Source organism: Prionailurus viverrinus, chromosome C1 (genome assembly GCF_022837055.1).
Source record: "Prionailurus viverrinus isolate Anna chromosome C1, UM_Priviv_1.0, whole genome shotgun sequence".
Lineage (NCBI taxonomy): Eukaryota > Metazoa > Chordata > Mammalia > Carnivora > Felidae > Prionailurus > Prionailurus viverrinus.
The window spans coordinates 77,703,228-77,719,867 of record NC_062568.1 but is presented as its reverse complement, the minus strand read 5'-3'; the positions used below and the strand labels follow the sequence as shown (position 1 = coordinate 77,719,867).

The 16,640-nt window shown below is 37.3% G+C and overlaps 1 protein-coding gene across 4 annotated transcripts in view; it reads left to right on the top strand.

Moving 5' to 3' along the window:
* MBD5 (methyl-CpG binding domain protein 5) overlaps positions 1-16,640 on the top strand; it is a 448,736-nt gene that overhangs the window by 411,356 nt on the left and 20,740 nt on the right. For 3 of the 4 annotated variants that reach the window (XM_047872397.1, XM_047872396.1, XM_047872398.1), the window contains 3 exons: positions 4,326-5,351; positions 6,986-7,197; positions 10,940-12,148. In XM_047872397.1, the coding sequence (XP_047728353.1) occupies positions 4,326-5,351; positions 6,986-7,197; positions 10,940-12,148 (2,447 nt within the window). The remainder of the gene's footprint in view (positions 1-4,325; positions 5,352-6,985; positions 7,198-10,939; positions 12,149-16,640) is intronic. The other variant, XM_047872399.1, reaches the window with a different exon arrangement.

The window sequence follows — 16,640 nt, the reverse complement described above, 5'->3', positions numbered from 1 at the left end:
ACATCTGGAAATCTACCCCACTGGGAAGGTTAACAGTGTCAATTCCTGATTGTCCCAGTTTATCTCAACCTCTGATTGGGTGTCTAGGCACGTGACCTCACCCCAGGAAAGTTTATTTGGGTGACTTTTCAGTCTCATCTCCTACTTCATTAAAAGCAACAGAGACAATGAGAAAAAGAATTTGTGCCAGTTCATGGTGCTGCTGGCTGGTGTGAAATAATCATTTTTTTTCAGTTAAAGAACTTCTCCAACTTACTAACTTGTTCCAGGCTCCAGATGCCATTTGGCTATTTAACTGCTTATTGTTTAGTGAATAGTTTGCTTTTTAAAAGAACTTAGTAACTGTCCCTTTCATTAGTTTAAGCACAAAACATCTTGGCTGGAAAAAAAATTCATCTTTAAGAAAACATTTTTTTTTCCATGTGCTTCAAGAGACCATATGGTTTTTATGCAGAACTGTGAAGTAGGTTTGCCAGAGAGTGCCTATTAAGCAGATTAAGCAGCTCAGAAATAAGCAATCTCCAATTTCACTCCAGATATAAAAATTCAGGGTCTTCTTTGGATGACCCCAAGCATTTCTGAGTGACTTTAAGAACTAACTCAGAATACTTTGGAATGTGCCTCTTCCTCTGTAAGGTGATTTTAACTCCCTGGACCACGTGAGAGTCTAAAGTAACTTGTCACCTTCCAACCATCTCCTTTCCTGTCCCTGACCTCCTGGCTTTGGACCAATACTGAAATCAGTTTTTACTTTATCCACAAATGGATGGTATCCTCTCCCTTACTTCCCATACACACATGCCACACACACAGCATCAAAAGCTCTGATTTCTAGACGTTGAATGCCGGTTTTATGTTCTTAATAGATTCACTGAACCAACATTTTTGGAATGTCAACTGTGGGTTAGAGACCATGTTAGGTCTCAGAAATAAGAAGTGATCCTTGCCTTTAATGGTTTAGAAAGATAATTTCAAATTTCTGTGCTGCTTGTCTAAGGCAATAGGTTTAACCATGGTGGGAGGGGAGGTGTGTGTGGAAAAGCAGCATACAATATTTTTGGTCAGTTTCTTTGTTTTCAGGATATGTACCTCCATGTACTTTATTATCCTCCATGCACTTCATTATCTCCTTCTCTTTTTTTCTAATGACCTTGTTTCTATCTCCTTTTCCAGTTTCAAATCCCAGATCAAATGTTAGCATTGCTTAGTTTACCCTCACACCTTCAGTTTTCCAATTGTCCCTTTGTTGTATATCCGTCAAATCTCTTAGCATATTGCATTATAGTTACACTAGCTCTGTGAACAGAGCTTTAACATTTCTGATTCATATAAGCTCCCAATAAATGTGTATCGAAAGAGGAAAAAGAAAGACAGGGAGATTTGTGTGTTTATCACTTTTCCTATACAATGAGTTCCTGCAGGAAAGGGCAGGGAGCTGTTTTTGTGGTTGTTTTATATCACCATTTCTATCCTTTTATTTAACAGAGCCTTCCTGCTCATTGTTGAAAGTTAGAGAAAATAAAAAATAGGCCTTGATCCACATATTACCCTTAAGAAGCTTGGGATGTCCACAACTTTCTTGTTTGTAATATTTTCTTTATTGTCATTCCTCAAGAGCAACCATACTTTCTTTATTGTCATTCCTCAAGAATATTTATATGAAGAACTTTTAGAATAATGTCCCCAAATGGCTCCTAAATGTAGATGTTTCTCTCTTAAAAAACAAGACAAAAATATTAATAATAGTAAACTCTAAGGAAACCCTACATCTATAATGTCTTGCTAGAGTATTTTGAAAATGTGCTCTGGTTGTGGTTAAAAGAACAGTGATCTGTACATTTAAATATGTCATTATTGGTTAGCAGATGGGAAAAAAATGGCCACAGATAGCGATTACCAGTAAATAAGAGTTGTTATTGGCTTGTTTAAAAACATGGTTTCAAAATGCAAATAAAGCACATTTTTTTGCCACTTACAGAAATAGGAAGCTTTACGAAGCAATGAAATGCTTAAGGTGTTGACTGTTTTATCACAAAGCTGAATTAACATTTAAAGAATTGTATACCATATGCTTCCTTCAGTATTTGATATGTTCTTACTCTACTCATTGTGCACATAGTCATTGTCTTGTGATAAAGGTTTATAAATACTTATATATTTTTAAACAGATTTTTTATAAATCTCATTCTTTAAATGAAACACTGAAAACTTAAAAAAAACAGACATGACAGCTGGGTAAAATTGCAAAGTCATGCAATATAGAGATATTCTATAAGGTGTGTTGGATATACTGATTTATACTTACTACTATTACTACATCACCACTACTAACCGCAGCTACTAATGTAAATAATAATGCTGACAATGATAACTCCATTTATTTGTGTAGACTTTTAGACATTACAAGCCTGTCAATGACCTGTTTTTGATTCTCACAACAATCATGCCAGTTTTTCCTAAAGAAAACTCAAAGGTAGCAAAGTATCATATGCAGGAAAATGTTCATCCCTGTGTTATATACGATGATGAAAATATAAATACCAAACTTTATCAGAATAGGTCAACAAATATGATCGATCCATAGACTACAAGGTTAAAAATATTCATGCAAACTTCCATATACCAAAAAGGAAAAATTCTTCTGTTATTCCATTAGAAGAAAACAAGAAGCATATAAAATTTGTAGTACTATTACAACTATGGAAACATTTCTGCATATATGTATTTAGACAAGGTCTCAATGGTAACATGGTCAAATATAAAGTTTTTGATGGCATAGCACAGCAGTAAAGTGTTTGGATTATTTTAGATTTTCAGTAACACTAGTGTTGTTCATTATATCATATACATGTTACATAAGCCTGTAACAATATTTGATGAATGCATATATTACATAATGCTTCTCTTTAGGGAAAGACCTTTTATGAAAACAATGATTGTAGGTTCCTTTTCAACAGAATGTGATTCTCACCCCATCCCTTGTGCATCTGGATCACCAGGGGTGATTTCAAAGGATACTACTGCTCAAGCTGTACCCTAAGAGACAAGCTTTCAACTAGCCTGGGATAAGGCCCAGGCATTGTTTTTGTTTATTTGTTTGTTTGAAGTTCTCCAGGTAATTCTGTTGTGCAGCTTGGATTGAGAACAACTAAAATGATTATAATAAGCAACTGAAATTTTATATTTTTAAATATTAAGTTCCTTGAATTTTCATCTGAAGCGTAAGACTTTCAAGATTAAGAATGCTATTTGGGTGATGGCATTTGGTCTGATTTAAGGAATCCTAAGTACAGAGTATCTTTATGCTATCAGTGACAAAAAATTCTTAAATGATAAAACATAGTGTTGGTAAGAAATGAACACTGCCATACCCTGTTTATGAAAATGTAAGTTGAATATGCATTGATCAACTTCACTGTAGGGCAGTGTGACAATATGTACTCATATTAAAAAATATGTAAATCCTTTTGTCCCTGGAATTCCCCTTTTAAGAATTTATCCTTAGAAAATAACTGAGCATATTGGCAAAGATGAGTTAATAAGAATGTTTACCATAGTGTTGCTTACAACAGTAAAAGATTGTAAACAATCAGATATCCATGACTGTAGATTGATTAAATTTTGGTATATTCATACATGATAGTAGTAAAATGGCTCTAAAGTTAACACGACTTAACATGGAAAGATAGTCAAAACCTATCGATAAAAGAAAAAGGTTACAAAACAGCATGATTCCATTTTTGTTAAAATATGTAATATGTGTATATATGTCTGCATATGTATATACATACAGGTGGGAAAAGCCTGCAGAACTACACATTAAAATATTAATAGTTATCTCCATAGGTATTTTTTATTTTGTTTTATACTCTCATGTATATTCTAGGGTTTTTTTTTCACTAAAAGGAAGGTTGTTATAAATAAAGACCAAAAACATTTTCTTAAATGAAAATATATTTTGAAAAATAAAGCCTTGTTACCTTTGTCTACCAGCTACAGCACAGATTGCCCTGTCTTCATCACCTTGTCCACTTTGTGAAAAGCAAGCTATTTGACAGAATAGTTAGCTATTTCTTAATATTTTTTAATATTTCTAAACTTCTTCAATATACCTATTTTCAAAGTAGATGAGGAAGTATAGAGTTAAATTTAAGTGTTATTAAACAGTGCCAAATCATCTCTGATTACAATTAATCTGATTTAAATTCCCAAAGGTGGTGTGTAACAAATTAATTGAAATATACCTTAATGTATTTTTATGGGGTTGTCTTCTTTAACGTCCATAATTAATAAGTGTTTTTTCTTCTTCTTCTTCTTCATTTTAGGCGGTTCAGGACCATCATCCTCCATAGCCATAGCTGGCACCAGCCACCCTGCCATCACAAAGACAACATCTGTTCTTCAAGATGGCGTCATAGTTACCACCGCAGCTGGAAACCCACTGCAGAGTCAGCTGCCTATTGGGAGTGATTTTCCTTATGTTGGCCAAGAGCACGCACTTCATTTTCCATCCAACAGCACTTCAAACAACCATCTTCCACACCCCTTGAACCCCAGCCTCCTCAGTTCTCTACCTATCTCTTTGCCAGTGAATCAACAGCATCTCCTAAACCAGAATCTATTAAATATCCTCCAGCCTTCAGCAGGAGAAGGCAAGTCTGAGATCAACCTCCACCCTTTAGGTTTTCTCAACCCGAATGTAAACGCTGCTTTAGCTTTTCTCTCCGGTGACATGGATGGGCAGGTATTGCAGCCTGTTCACTTTCAGCTCTTAGCAGCCCTGCTTCAGAACCAAGCCCAAGCAGCTGCCATGCTTCCCCTGCCATCTTTCAATCTGACCATCTCAGATCTTTTGCAACAGCAAAATACCCCTTTACCCTCATTAACACAGATGACAGCCCCACCAGACCATTTGCCAAGCAATCAGTCAGAGAACAGCCGAGCTGAGACCCTTTTAACCAGCCCCCTGGGGAACCCTTTACCGAGCTTTGCAGGCAGTGACACTACTTTTAACCCCCTGTTCCTCCCAGCTGTCACTGGGGCCTCAGGATTAATGGCCTTGAATCCCCAGCTGTTGGGAGGTGTCCTGAACTCAGCATCGGCCAACACCGCTAATCATCCAGAGGTTTCCATAGCAACTTCCTCCCAGGCAACCACTACCACAACCACTACATCATCAGCAGTGGCAGCACTGACTGTCTCAACACTTGGTGGGACAGCAGTGGTGTCAATGGCAGAAACATTGCTGAATATATCTAATAATGCTGGGAATACACCTGGTCCAGCTAAACTCAACAGTAACTCTGTGGTGCCACAGCTACTTAACCCTCTACTGGGGACAGGTCTGCTTGGTAAGTTAAATTTTTTCACAAATTTTTACAAAAGAAACGTTTTTCTAATTCTATTTTCTCCTTTTTAAAAACTCCATTTTGTCACACTATTTTTAAAAATGTTTTTGTTATGTCACAGCTTGCTTAAGGAACTAAATATAATAACACCCACACACACCCATAGTTATACAAACATGAAAATGACTTTTTCCTCTTCCCCTATTCTAGCAGTACTGAATAACATTTTAATCTGCTTTCTCTGATCTTCTAATTCTGATGCCACTTAAACTTAACCTACCTATCATTCTCTTAAGCCAAGTAGAGTCTTATTTTCCAAACAATAAAGCACAGGCCCATCATAAAAATAACTCTTATTTGAATTTTAGTTGGTGTGGCATCACAGGGTTAGTATGAGCGGCTGCACTGTGGATGGAAACTGTTTGAGGAAGTGTTTCTTCCAGGTGACCCCTACATAAACAAAAGTAAATGCTTATCCAGCAAAATAAGAAACAAGGCATAAAAACATCCAAAGATAAATTTTGCTCAAGTTCAAGGAAACAGACAGTCTCAATAGCTGCTGTTAGATTTCCTCAGCCAGTATAATTCCTTAGAACTTTGTGGCTTAAAAACAAAATCCTTCACGTATATTATTCTATCGCAAAAAAAGTTAGAAAATAATGCAAGTATATCCAACTGACTGATGCGGATAGCTGTAATATTAAGTGCAGAGATCTATCCAGAAAGTCTGGAAAAAGGCACATACACATAACACTGTCAAAAGGGCATCTGCAGTACCTAAAAATTAATAATAATGTTTCCAGATTTTATGGACACCTTTAGAATATAGTTTACTAATTTTATAGTTTACTACTTGCTATAGTTTATTAGTTCTATTTGGTGTCAAAATCAATAGTTAAATAACCTAAAATACATCACAGGTTTACATATTTCAAGTTACAAGACAATTTCAATGGCATTGTCTTCAAGATAATTTCAATGTAATTTTAAAACAAGTTAATTTTGAATTATGAATATGAACTTAGTTGTTGACTAATCCCATCTGATTTAATAATATTCATTTTTAATGATTATGGCAATGAATTCTTTTGTATTATTAGCTTTCTTTAGAGTTTTAATTTTAGGTGACCAACCTTTTACTTAAAAACAATATACATATTCCTTGGCCAAATCTGATTTTATTTGGTGGTATTTATTGACGACTGTGGCATGAGAACTAAATTTTGTTAACAAGGCTTGATCAGATCCACTCATTTTAATAATTCGCTCAGACACTTATGATTACTAAAACATTTTACGATTAATTTCCACCTTTAGTTTTAGGTGCTGTAACAAAAATAATATCAAGGAGTTTATAACACTGAAGCTCAATCTATAATGATTGGCTAATGGATAGAGCAAAAACTAAGTAGTGTCTCCAGGACATAAAGTCAAAAAACTAACTACGAAAGATAAAATTAATTAATAATAATACTCTCTGTTTACCACTTAGTAAGACATTGATGAGAAAAAGAGAAAAGAATGACCATGCCAAGTGCAGTTTTCAGTTTTTGTTTCAGGAATCCTCAGGTGCATAGATAGGCATAGGATCTCTGAAGAGTCACACTGACTTACATTTTATGTTTTTCAAACTATAGGTGACATGTCCTCAATAAACAATACATTGAATAACCATCAACTGACTCATCTGCAGTCGCTGTTAAACAACAATCAGATGTTTCCTCCAAATCAGCAGCCGCAGCAACAACTTCTCCAGGGGTACCAGAACCTGCAAGCATTTCAAGGACAGCCCACAATTCCTTGCCCGGCTAACAGTAACCCTATGGCTTGTCTGTTTCAGAACTTTCAGGTACTCTCCTTCCCTGGGTTATTCAAATAGTAAACAATGTCTAGGTCTGTTAAAATACTTAACTGGGGGAAGAGACAGAAAAAGGAGGTCATGTGCCCTCTCACGTCCACTTACTATTATTTCCCAAGAATGACTATTGTTAAACATTCCAGTCTTTTGTGTGAAGGTTATTTTATTTTGACTGAGGCCTCTCAGTGGTCCTTTTGGAGTGGACAGTAAAAACTGATCATATGATCCTCTTAAACCCTTTGGTGGTTTCCACTGCTCTCCTGACTGAAATCTACATCTTTAACATGCCAGCTTGGCCTGACTCTCCAGTTCTGCCCTCACCACTCTCCCTGGCTTCAGCCACATCACCTTCCTTTACCTTTACAAGCTGAATACATTTCTGATAGATTAAGGATCTAGATGGAAAGAATGACACTTAATAAATATAAAAAGAAAATACAGATTTTTTTAAATTATCTTGAGGCAGAGAAGGTTCTTTCAGTAAGATACAAAATCAGGAGGTCAAAAAGAAAAGAAGTAATAAGGTTGAATACATAAAACTTTAAAATCTCCATATGATCAAGGGCATTTTAAACAAAGTTAAAGACAAGTGGCACCTGGCAGAAAATACTTGCATAATAATGGCAAGTAATCGACATTCATTACACAAAAAGAGCTCCTACAAATCAGGAAGAAAAAAGATAATTGATAATAGAAATAGAAATAGATAATAGAAAAATGAGCAATAGATATGAACAGAAAATGAAAAATAAATTATTAATGAACATATGAAAAGAGTAATCAGAGTTAGACAAATTACAACATTTATGTGTCAATCAGATTGATTGATATTCCTTGCTGACTTTTAGAGATATTGTTGGTCTGATTGTATGCTGATACAAATTGTATGCTGATACAAATCCAGGTAACTTGACAGTTTATCAGGGTTTTTGTTTTAAGTTTCTTTTATTTATTTTGAGAGAGAGCCAACAGGGGAAGGGCAGAGAGAAAGGGAGAGAGAATCCCAACCAAGCAGGCTCAGTGCTGTCAGCACAGAGCCCAACTTGGGGCTTGAACCCACAAACCGTGAGATCATGACCTGAGCTGAAAGCAAGAGTCAGTCAGTTAACCAACTGAGCCACCCAGGTGCCCCTATCAGGTTTTTAAATATACCTATCCTTGGGTATGCCTGGGTGGTTACCATCCCATATCCTTGGTATGCCTGGGTGGTTCAGTCAGTTAAGCGTTCAACTTCGGCTCAGGTCATGATCTTGTGGTTTGTGAGTGTGAGTCCTGTATTGAGCTCCCTGCTATCAGCACGGAGCCCACTTCAGATCCTCTGTCTCCCTCTTTCTCTCTCCCACTCCCACCCCCGCACCCGTGCATGGTCTCTCTCTCTCAAAAATAAGCATTTTTCAAAAATAACGTAAAAAATAAATATACCTACCCTTTGACCCAGAAGTTCAACTTCTTTGTATCTATTTTAGAGAAATCTTCAAATGTAAACAAAAGGGCACATTCCAGAATGTTCATTACAACATTATTTGTGGTGGCAAAAATTAGAAGCCACTTAAGTGTCTATCAGTAGGGAAATAATTAAATATATTATGGTATATCCATCTTTCTAGTACTAGTAGGTTTAGGTATATTTATATAACTGATTTGAAAAGATCCACAAGATTGCAAGACTTCAATACTGTAGTATTATAGAACAATACTAAAGTACAAAACCATTTATGTGAAAGAAGGAAGGAAAGAAAGAAAATTAGCTATACACCTAAACACCTTAATGTATTAAAAATAAGTGTCTGCAAGGATGCTCTCCAGCACTGATTACTTCTGAGAAAGAAAATGGGATCAGAGTGGGATGGGAAAGTCAGATTTGGGTGGGGAGTAGTGATAAAGAAAATTTTATCTATTTTGACAATGAGAATATGTCCATGTACATCTTGTGGAATAAAATAAATTTAGAAGGGAAGAGAAAGTGCTCAGCCATGTCACTGAGAATCTCAAACAAGCAGATAAAGCCTGAAGAGAATCCACTAGATTTAGGACATCACCAGTGATGGTGGAATTCAGTTTTGGTGGGGTGATGGGAGCACAAGACAGATTGCAGTGGGTGGAGGGATGAAAAGGTTAGGATTAAAGAGTATGGATTACTCTTTCAAAAACGTGACTAGGAAGAACATAAGAGAAACAGACGTAGGTTGAATGCAAACTTTTAGAATATGGAAGCTATGCACATGGTTGTATACTAAAGGAAAAATAAAAATGAAAATGAAAAGTAGAAAAGATTGAACATAAGGAAGACAAGGGATAACGGATGAGGTAAGATCCCTGAGGAGTGCCTTGGGATCCAGAGCGTAAATGAAGGACTTACCTTCAGAGAGCAGAAGAGGGCTCTCTTATGCTGGGAAGCAGGGTTGGATTGGGGGCATAGATAGTTGCAGAGAAGTGTGTCCTGCCAGGGGGCAGAGAGTAGCAGAACATAAGAACTATGAGAATTCTTAACCTTATGAACTCCATTTTCTCTGTTAAGTAAGGCTATCAGCTAAGAATAGTGCTAGAGATGGTAAGCAGCCAGCTTCAAGAAGTGGATGAAGATTTGAATGGCTGTGAAAGAGAATGGTACCTAACTAGAGGGTCACTGGATTGATGAGAACAATAAGCCCCCAGCTGCAGTTGAACGCCCTGAATTCCTAGACAGATACTCAGCAACCTCACTGTGGATACAGATAAGCAGGCAGTGAAAATGATCCCAGATTGAGATTTTATCGGTAGGTGTAGACAGGGGAAGAATAACAAGAGAGTGGTTGATATGCTGATGGATCCCAGGTTCTGGTTAGTGGAAAAGGATGTGAAGACAAGAAGGGAGAGATCATTGAGGGGAAAAATTGAAGTGTCAAGGGTCTGAAGCAGCAATTCTTAGGTGGGGTTGGTGAAATTAGAATAACCTTGGGGACTTTTTCAAACTGCATCATCCTTCCTGTCCTGAACATGCATATTCTTATCTAGTGGGCATTCCCTCCCTTCATTTCTTCCCAATTAACAGTCACATCTATAGAGAGACATTGACACTGTTGACAGCAGAGGGGTGTCCCCCAGCCAGTAGCCAGGTAAGATTGAAGAATAGGTGTCACTGTTCTATCCGAAACCTTCAAAAATAGTGTCATATCAGAAACATTTTGTTGTTATGAAAAGAGTATGATATATATATACATCATATATATATATGATATATATATCATACTCATATATATATATGGAGAGAGAGAGAGACAGAGAGACAGAGAGAGAGGGAGGGAGCTTAGTTGTATTTCAGTAGAAATATAAGTGAGTGAGAAATCCTTTTCAAAATTTGGTTCCCTTTGTAATTCGAGCAGTGCTGGTGATGGACTTGTTTCTCTCTTTGAATTCCAAGTTGCAAAACCTGTAATGACAGGTAAATAGGTGGAGTCATCACCTGAAAACAGTTTGTGTCCAACCACCTCACCTGTAACTTTGCTAAAGAATGTTTGGTAATGATGATTTCTTTAAAAAAAAAAAATCTGTGAAATGATTTCAACCAAAGAAATGGGACCCAAGCTTTTGTAAACAGTGACTTTTTATTTCATGTTTGAGCCTTGCTCTTCCTTTATATTTCCTTCCTTGTTATGTTTGTTTGCATTTTGGCAAATCTTAAAAATATGGTCTTTCTCTTTGAGGTCTTTAAAGACTTTTCTTTCTCTCATTGTTTCCTGTCTGTTTCTTCAAGGTGAGAATGCAGGAAGATGCAGCTCTCCTAAACAAAAGAATAAGCACTCAGCCGGGGCTCACAGCTCTTCCTGAGAATCCAAACACCCCACTTCCACCTTTCCAAGATCCATCTTGTGAGTTGCAGCCAAGGATTGACTCATCTCTTGGTCAGCAGGTGAAGGACGGCCTCATTGTGGGCGGCCCAGGCGATGCTTCTGTGGATGCCATTTACAAAGCAGTGGTTGATGCAGCCAGCAAAGGAGTGCAGGCTGTCATCACCACTGCAGTCAACAGTACAACTCAGATCAGCCCCATTCCAGCTCTGAGTGCCATGAGTGCCTTCACTGCCTCGATTGGTGACCCATTAAGTCTCCCCAGTGCTGTCAGTGCAGTCATTCATGGACGAAACATGGGCAGTGTCGATCATGATGGTAGGCTAAGGAATGCAAGAGGGGCTCGGCTGCCCAGGAATCTGGACCATGGGAAGAACTCAAATGAAGGAGATGGGTTTGAATATTTCAAGTCAGCAAGTTGCCACACATCCAAAAAACAGTGGGATGGGGAGCAAAGCCCTGGAGGGGAGCGAAACAGGTGGAAGTGTGAGGAATTCTTAGATCATCCAGGCCATGTCCACAGTAGTCCTTGTCACGAAAGGTCCAACAATGTCTCCACACTGCCATTTCTGCCTGGGGAACAGCACCCGGTACTGTTACCACCAAGAAACTGTCAAGGGGATAAAATTCTGGAGGAAAATTTCAGGTATAATAACTACAAAAGAACTATGATGAGTTTTAAGGAGAGACTAGAGAACACTGTGGAAAGATGCGCACACATTAATGGGAACAGACCTCGACAGAGTCGGGGCTTTGGAGAGCTGCTGGGCACTACAAGGCAAGACCTGGTCCTAGAGGAGCAATCTCCAAGCTCCTCAAATAGTTTGGAAAATTCTCTAGTCAAAGACTACATCCATTACAATGGAGACTTTAATGCCAAAAGCATTAATGGGTGTGTGCCTAGCCCTTCAGACGCTAAGAGCATTAGTAGTGAAGATGACCTAAGGAATCCAGATTCCCCTTCTTCAAATGAGTTGATACATTATAGGCCAAGGACGTTCAACGTTGGCGACTTGGTCTGGGGCCAAATCAAAGGACTCACTTCTTGGCCTGGAAAATTAGTAAGAGAAGACGACGTTCACAATTCATGTCAACAAAGCCCCGAGGAAGGGAAGGTATACCAATCTTTATCCATTGTCAAATACTAACCTTTGTTCAGATGTCAATTGTTATTTTATGTTATCATCACTTTGGATTCTTTGGATTTGAAATTAGGATTCTTCATGACTCATTGAGGTCTCACAAACTTCTGGAGCATAAAATGAAGAGGGGATGGTTATAGTCACCAAAATGTCCTATCAAGGGGTGAGTTGTGAAGCATTCGTAGATTCCACAAGGGCCTGTAACCTAGGAACCAGATTTCCAGAGTTTTGTTAATTCTGCCTTCCTTCCCTGCATTTATCTAACTCTTCATTCCATACCCAGAGGATGAAGGCAAGTAGCAATGACTGGGAAAAAAATCTGGTGACCTTTGGAGTCCACGGGTGTGGCAGAGGTAGGGCAACAGGAAGTGCCGGGGGACAGCGCCTCCTCCATGTGCTCGCATGTGACACATACTGCTGAGGAGAGGGCCAAACCAGGGTGCAATTGCAGCCATTTCTGGAAGCCACAGGTAACGTCTGTGTTCAGAATGGTGTCTCCTTTCAGGAAAAGTTCTGGGCCTTTATAACATATGGAAATATTTAACCCCACAGTCTGGTTCTACTTAACACAATCTGATCATATAAATTAAATGAAAACTTCTCCATGAAACTACCATTCAATTTAGAAGAAATTAGTAGGGGTCTTCTGGGTTTTACCCCCTCTCACAATGGTAGAATTGGCTCACGAGGCAAGAAATATGCAGAATGTTCAAAGCAGATAGAAAAATTTATATCTGACCAGGAGGAGATAATTATGCACATTCCCCACATGTAATGAAGAAACGTAATTTTTCATCTCCTTAGGAAATAAAAATTACTCTTACAAATATATATTATTCTCTTAAAGGGTATATTATATAAAGCTATTTTCAACTCTGCTCAAACTTCCACTGGCACTTAGGTTTAATGGCAGGAAACCAAAAACATTTTTGCCAGCACAATAAAAAGATTGTCTTTCTCCAAATGACCAGGAGGTCCTTAAACCCGTTGCTTATAATGCCTAATATATACTTGTCAGGATATGCTCTGGGCATAATGTTTCTACGTTTGATAAGAAAATGAATTCCATACTCCTGTTCACAAAACATTTTATCCTCTAATCTCTCTGAGACCAGACAAAACATTCTTTAGGTTGATAAACCTAAATACTTTTGACAGTTTATTCAAAAAGTAATTAGAAACAGCAAAATTGGGCTTTTATAATATAAATGGACTGCTACAAATTTAAAATGTAGATGCTGAACTGTTTTACAATCTCTGTGCAAATGAAACCACGTCTTTTTAGGTGCCATTTTACAAAAAGCTTAGCTAAAAAAAAGATTATGGCCTCCCTTTCCTGGAAACATTCTTCCTGTCCTAAATGCCTTGTCTAAATATCTCTTCATGTCCTCAGGAGAATAAAGGCATGTACTTTTAACACATTTCACATTAAACAATGGTCCTAATCTTCTGGTTAGTGTGTGTTTGCAAACTCCTGGGACTGAGTTGCTCACTAATGTTTGGGGAGATACACTTTTAAAAAAATCATTATCTAAGAGTCCAAGAAACATTTATTTTGCTGCATTTGAATAAGCACCTGGTTTTCACTCACTATGTTTATTGTAAGTGTTTAAAATGTCCAGATTCTTCTTCCTTATTATAGGCAATAGATGAATTGCTAACAGGGAGCATAACATTTCTGTCAATTCAAATGTCCTTCCCCACTGCCTGACATTGTAAGTTGGCATTCTGACAACCTTAGTATGAAAACCTTGATATCATGATACGCTAAAAATATTTTTAGTAATTCACAAAAAAATAATGTAAAGCATATATTTAGAGGTGCAAAATTGAAAACATATAATAAAATATTAATGATAACACATGAAATATTTATCTATCATTAAAAAGTAAGGTATAACAGCCTTAGAAGCTCTAGGGCACATAACATTTTTAAAAATCTCTGGTCTTTTCAGGACCTCCCTCACTTTTGCACATTAAAAAAAACAAAACAAAGTGCTGTTTCACAAACACTGTTTTTTCTTCTATAGTTCACAAAACAAAGGAAGGGCTTCCTCATAGCTTATTTAATGATGACCCGAAAGCCAATGTTCTCAATGTATAAGACCAGGAAAGGCGAAATTTCAAACACAAGTCTGTCTGACTTCAAGCCAAATGGCCTTTCCTTGATGTCTTGATGATTCTGGTTCATCAAGAAAAAAATTAAACTATGTTCAATATCTGTGTAAGACAAAGCATGATTCTATTTGAAAAGATTTCCAGTAAAACATTTTTAAAATGTGTACTCTTAGTCCGGTGAACAAACCAGTCATGATGTAAATTTTATTTACATAGAACCCCTTAGTCCTCAGCAATGCTGGACAAATAAAGTCTTGTGCATTAATAATCAGATTTCTGGTTTTAAAAAGATAAGCAATGCATTAGGTTTCCTTCTATATACTGTAGCAAAGGCTGACATTTTAATAAAGTCAAGAGAGAAAGATAGAGACTGACTCCATAAACAATTTGTTTATTATAGGAAAATCTAATTGATTCCACCTTGCTAATGTGGAATGTTAGGACCACATCCCCTAGTGTTTATCTTTGTAGTATCTCAGAAGAAAAGGTTAGGTAACCAATTTTCTTACACGTTATCATTTTAAACCTTCTTAGCTTCTCAGTTTTTCATACTATTTCCATGTCCACCAAAGTAAATTAATCCAAGATTCTGTCAGATCCCTCCAGATAAAGTGTATGTTAACTCAAGTGTTAGAATAGATTTATTATCTTATCTCTCCCCACCCCCACATCCCACAAACCTATCATTTATTTTCTGTTGCAGTCTTTGTTCTCAGCAAACCACTTCAAATTCTTTTCAGAAGCAAGCAAAGTAAAAAGAAAAAAAAAATATGGTAATTAATTAAGCTGGGCATCAATCTTGTTTTCAGGTTGTGTGGGTCCTCTCTGGACCAACAGATCAATGCTGTGACTGGAGCACTGATGTCTGCCTAGGGCTGAGATGTCCACGTTGTCCTTAAGTTGATACCTTAGCCAACTGTCATAGTAAATGACCTGGTCAGTTTATGGTCTTAGAAAGGCATTTTTAATCTTTGGTGGGATATTAAATGTAACAGAATTACTAATAATGCATTAGAACTGTTCAGCACTTTTTGAGATTGCTTCCTAAGAGGTTTTATTTCAAAACATCAAGTACTCTATGAACATAGTCTACAGAGAACTAGAGAGAAAGCAGAGTGTGGCAGAAAGAGGTATAGGCTTTGGGCATTCTCACATGAGCTTAATCCCAGGGGCGTCAGTTTCCTAAATGATGCTGGGTAGCTGTATTAATCACCCAAACTGCAATCTCCTCACCCCCCAAGTGGGAATATCAGTTCCTGCTCAAAATAATGTCTTAAGAATTAAATGAGATACCATAAGTAGATTATCCAACACTCAAATGAGGCTCAGTAAAAATTAGCCTCCTTGCCCATTTTTTTTCATCTCTTTGTGGTTTTTTATTTTTGTTTTTGTTTTGTTGTTATTGTTGTTTTATGTTAGACAACCTTATTAATTTGGATTTCACCACCGTGGAATTGTGGTAATTTGACTTTAGTTATTGTTTACCTATGCGTTATCCATGAATAAAAGATTTACTAACCAGGTTGAGAGTGAGAGGATTATAATATATATGTTTAATGGATGAAATAGTTGATAACCATTTGTTAATCAAGTTCAGCACATCGCATACAAATTGGCGTATCAGATTACAAGTTGTTATTAGCTGTTCATTTCATGCACGAGTTCTACTTGGAAGCATTTTAAAGCTTGAAAGTCCCTCCCAACAGTGTTGCTAAAAACTACCAACTCAGACTTTCTTCCTTTACCTTCCTACCCCACCCCCACATATACAACAATTTTAATTAGTAGAGATTTTTAACAGTCCCTGGAAAGTTGGACCGAATCGCCCCTACAGAATACTGCCCCAATACTGAAGCTATGTGACAACACTAGAGAATATCCTGTGCCTGGTATTACACCACTCAGAAAGTAGCATTCATCTCCTTACCCTCTGCTACATTCTTTCCTTCAGTTACCAGTTTGTCATGAAGTATGGCCTGAAAGATATTTATACTTTTTCTAAATAAATGATGCAAGTTTCTCTCTGAACCATAAATCCTTTATAGTTTAAGGTTCAGTGGCCAAGAATAAGCCCTCAGTGCTGGGCTCCAGTACATCATCATAGCCGGAGAGGCACACTGCCAGATCTTGGCACAGTATTAGGGAATTCTTGGAAAGGGAAGTGGCTTCGGCTGGCATTACACCTCTCCACCTCCACCATGATGTACACACTCAAAACTTACATTTTGAGTCTATGAAACTGGGGTGGGGGAAATGGGTGTCTTTATATACTTGTTTCAGTCATTATTTAAAAATGGGAAAAGTGCTCCTGTTTTCTAAACTATATTTTGAAATTATCATCTGCCAT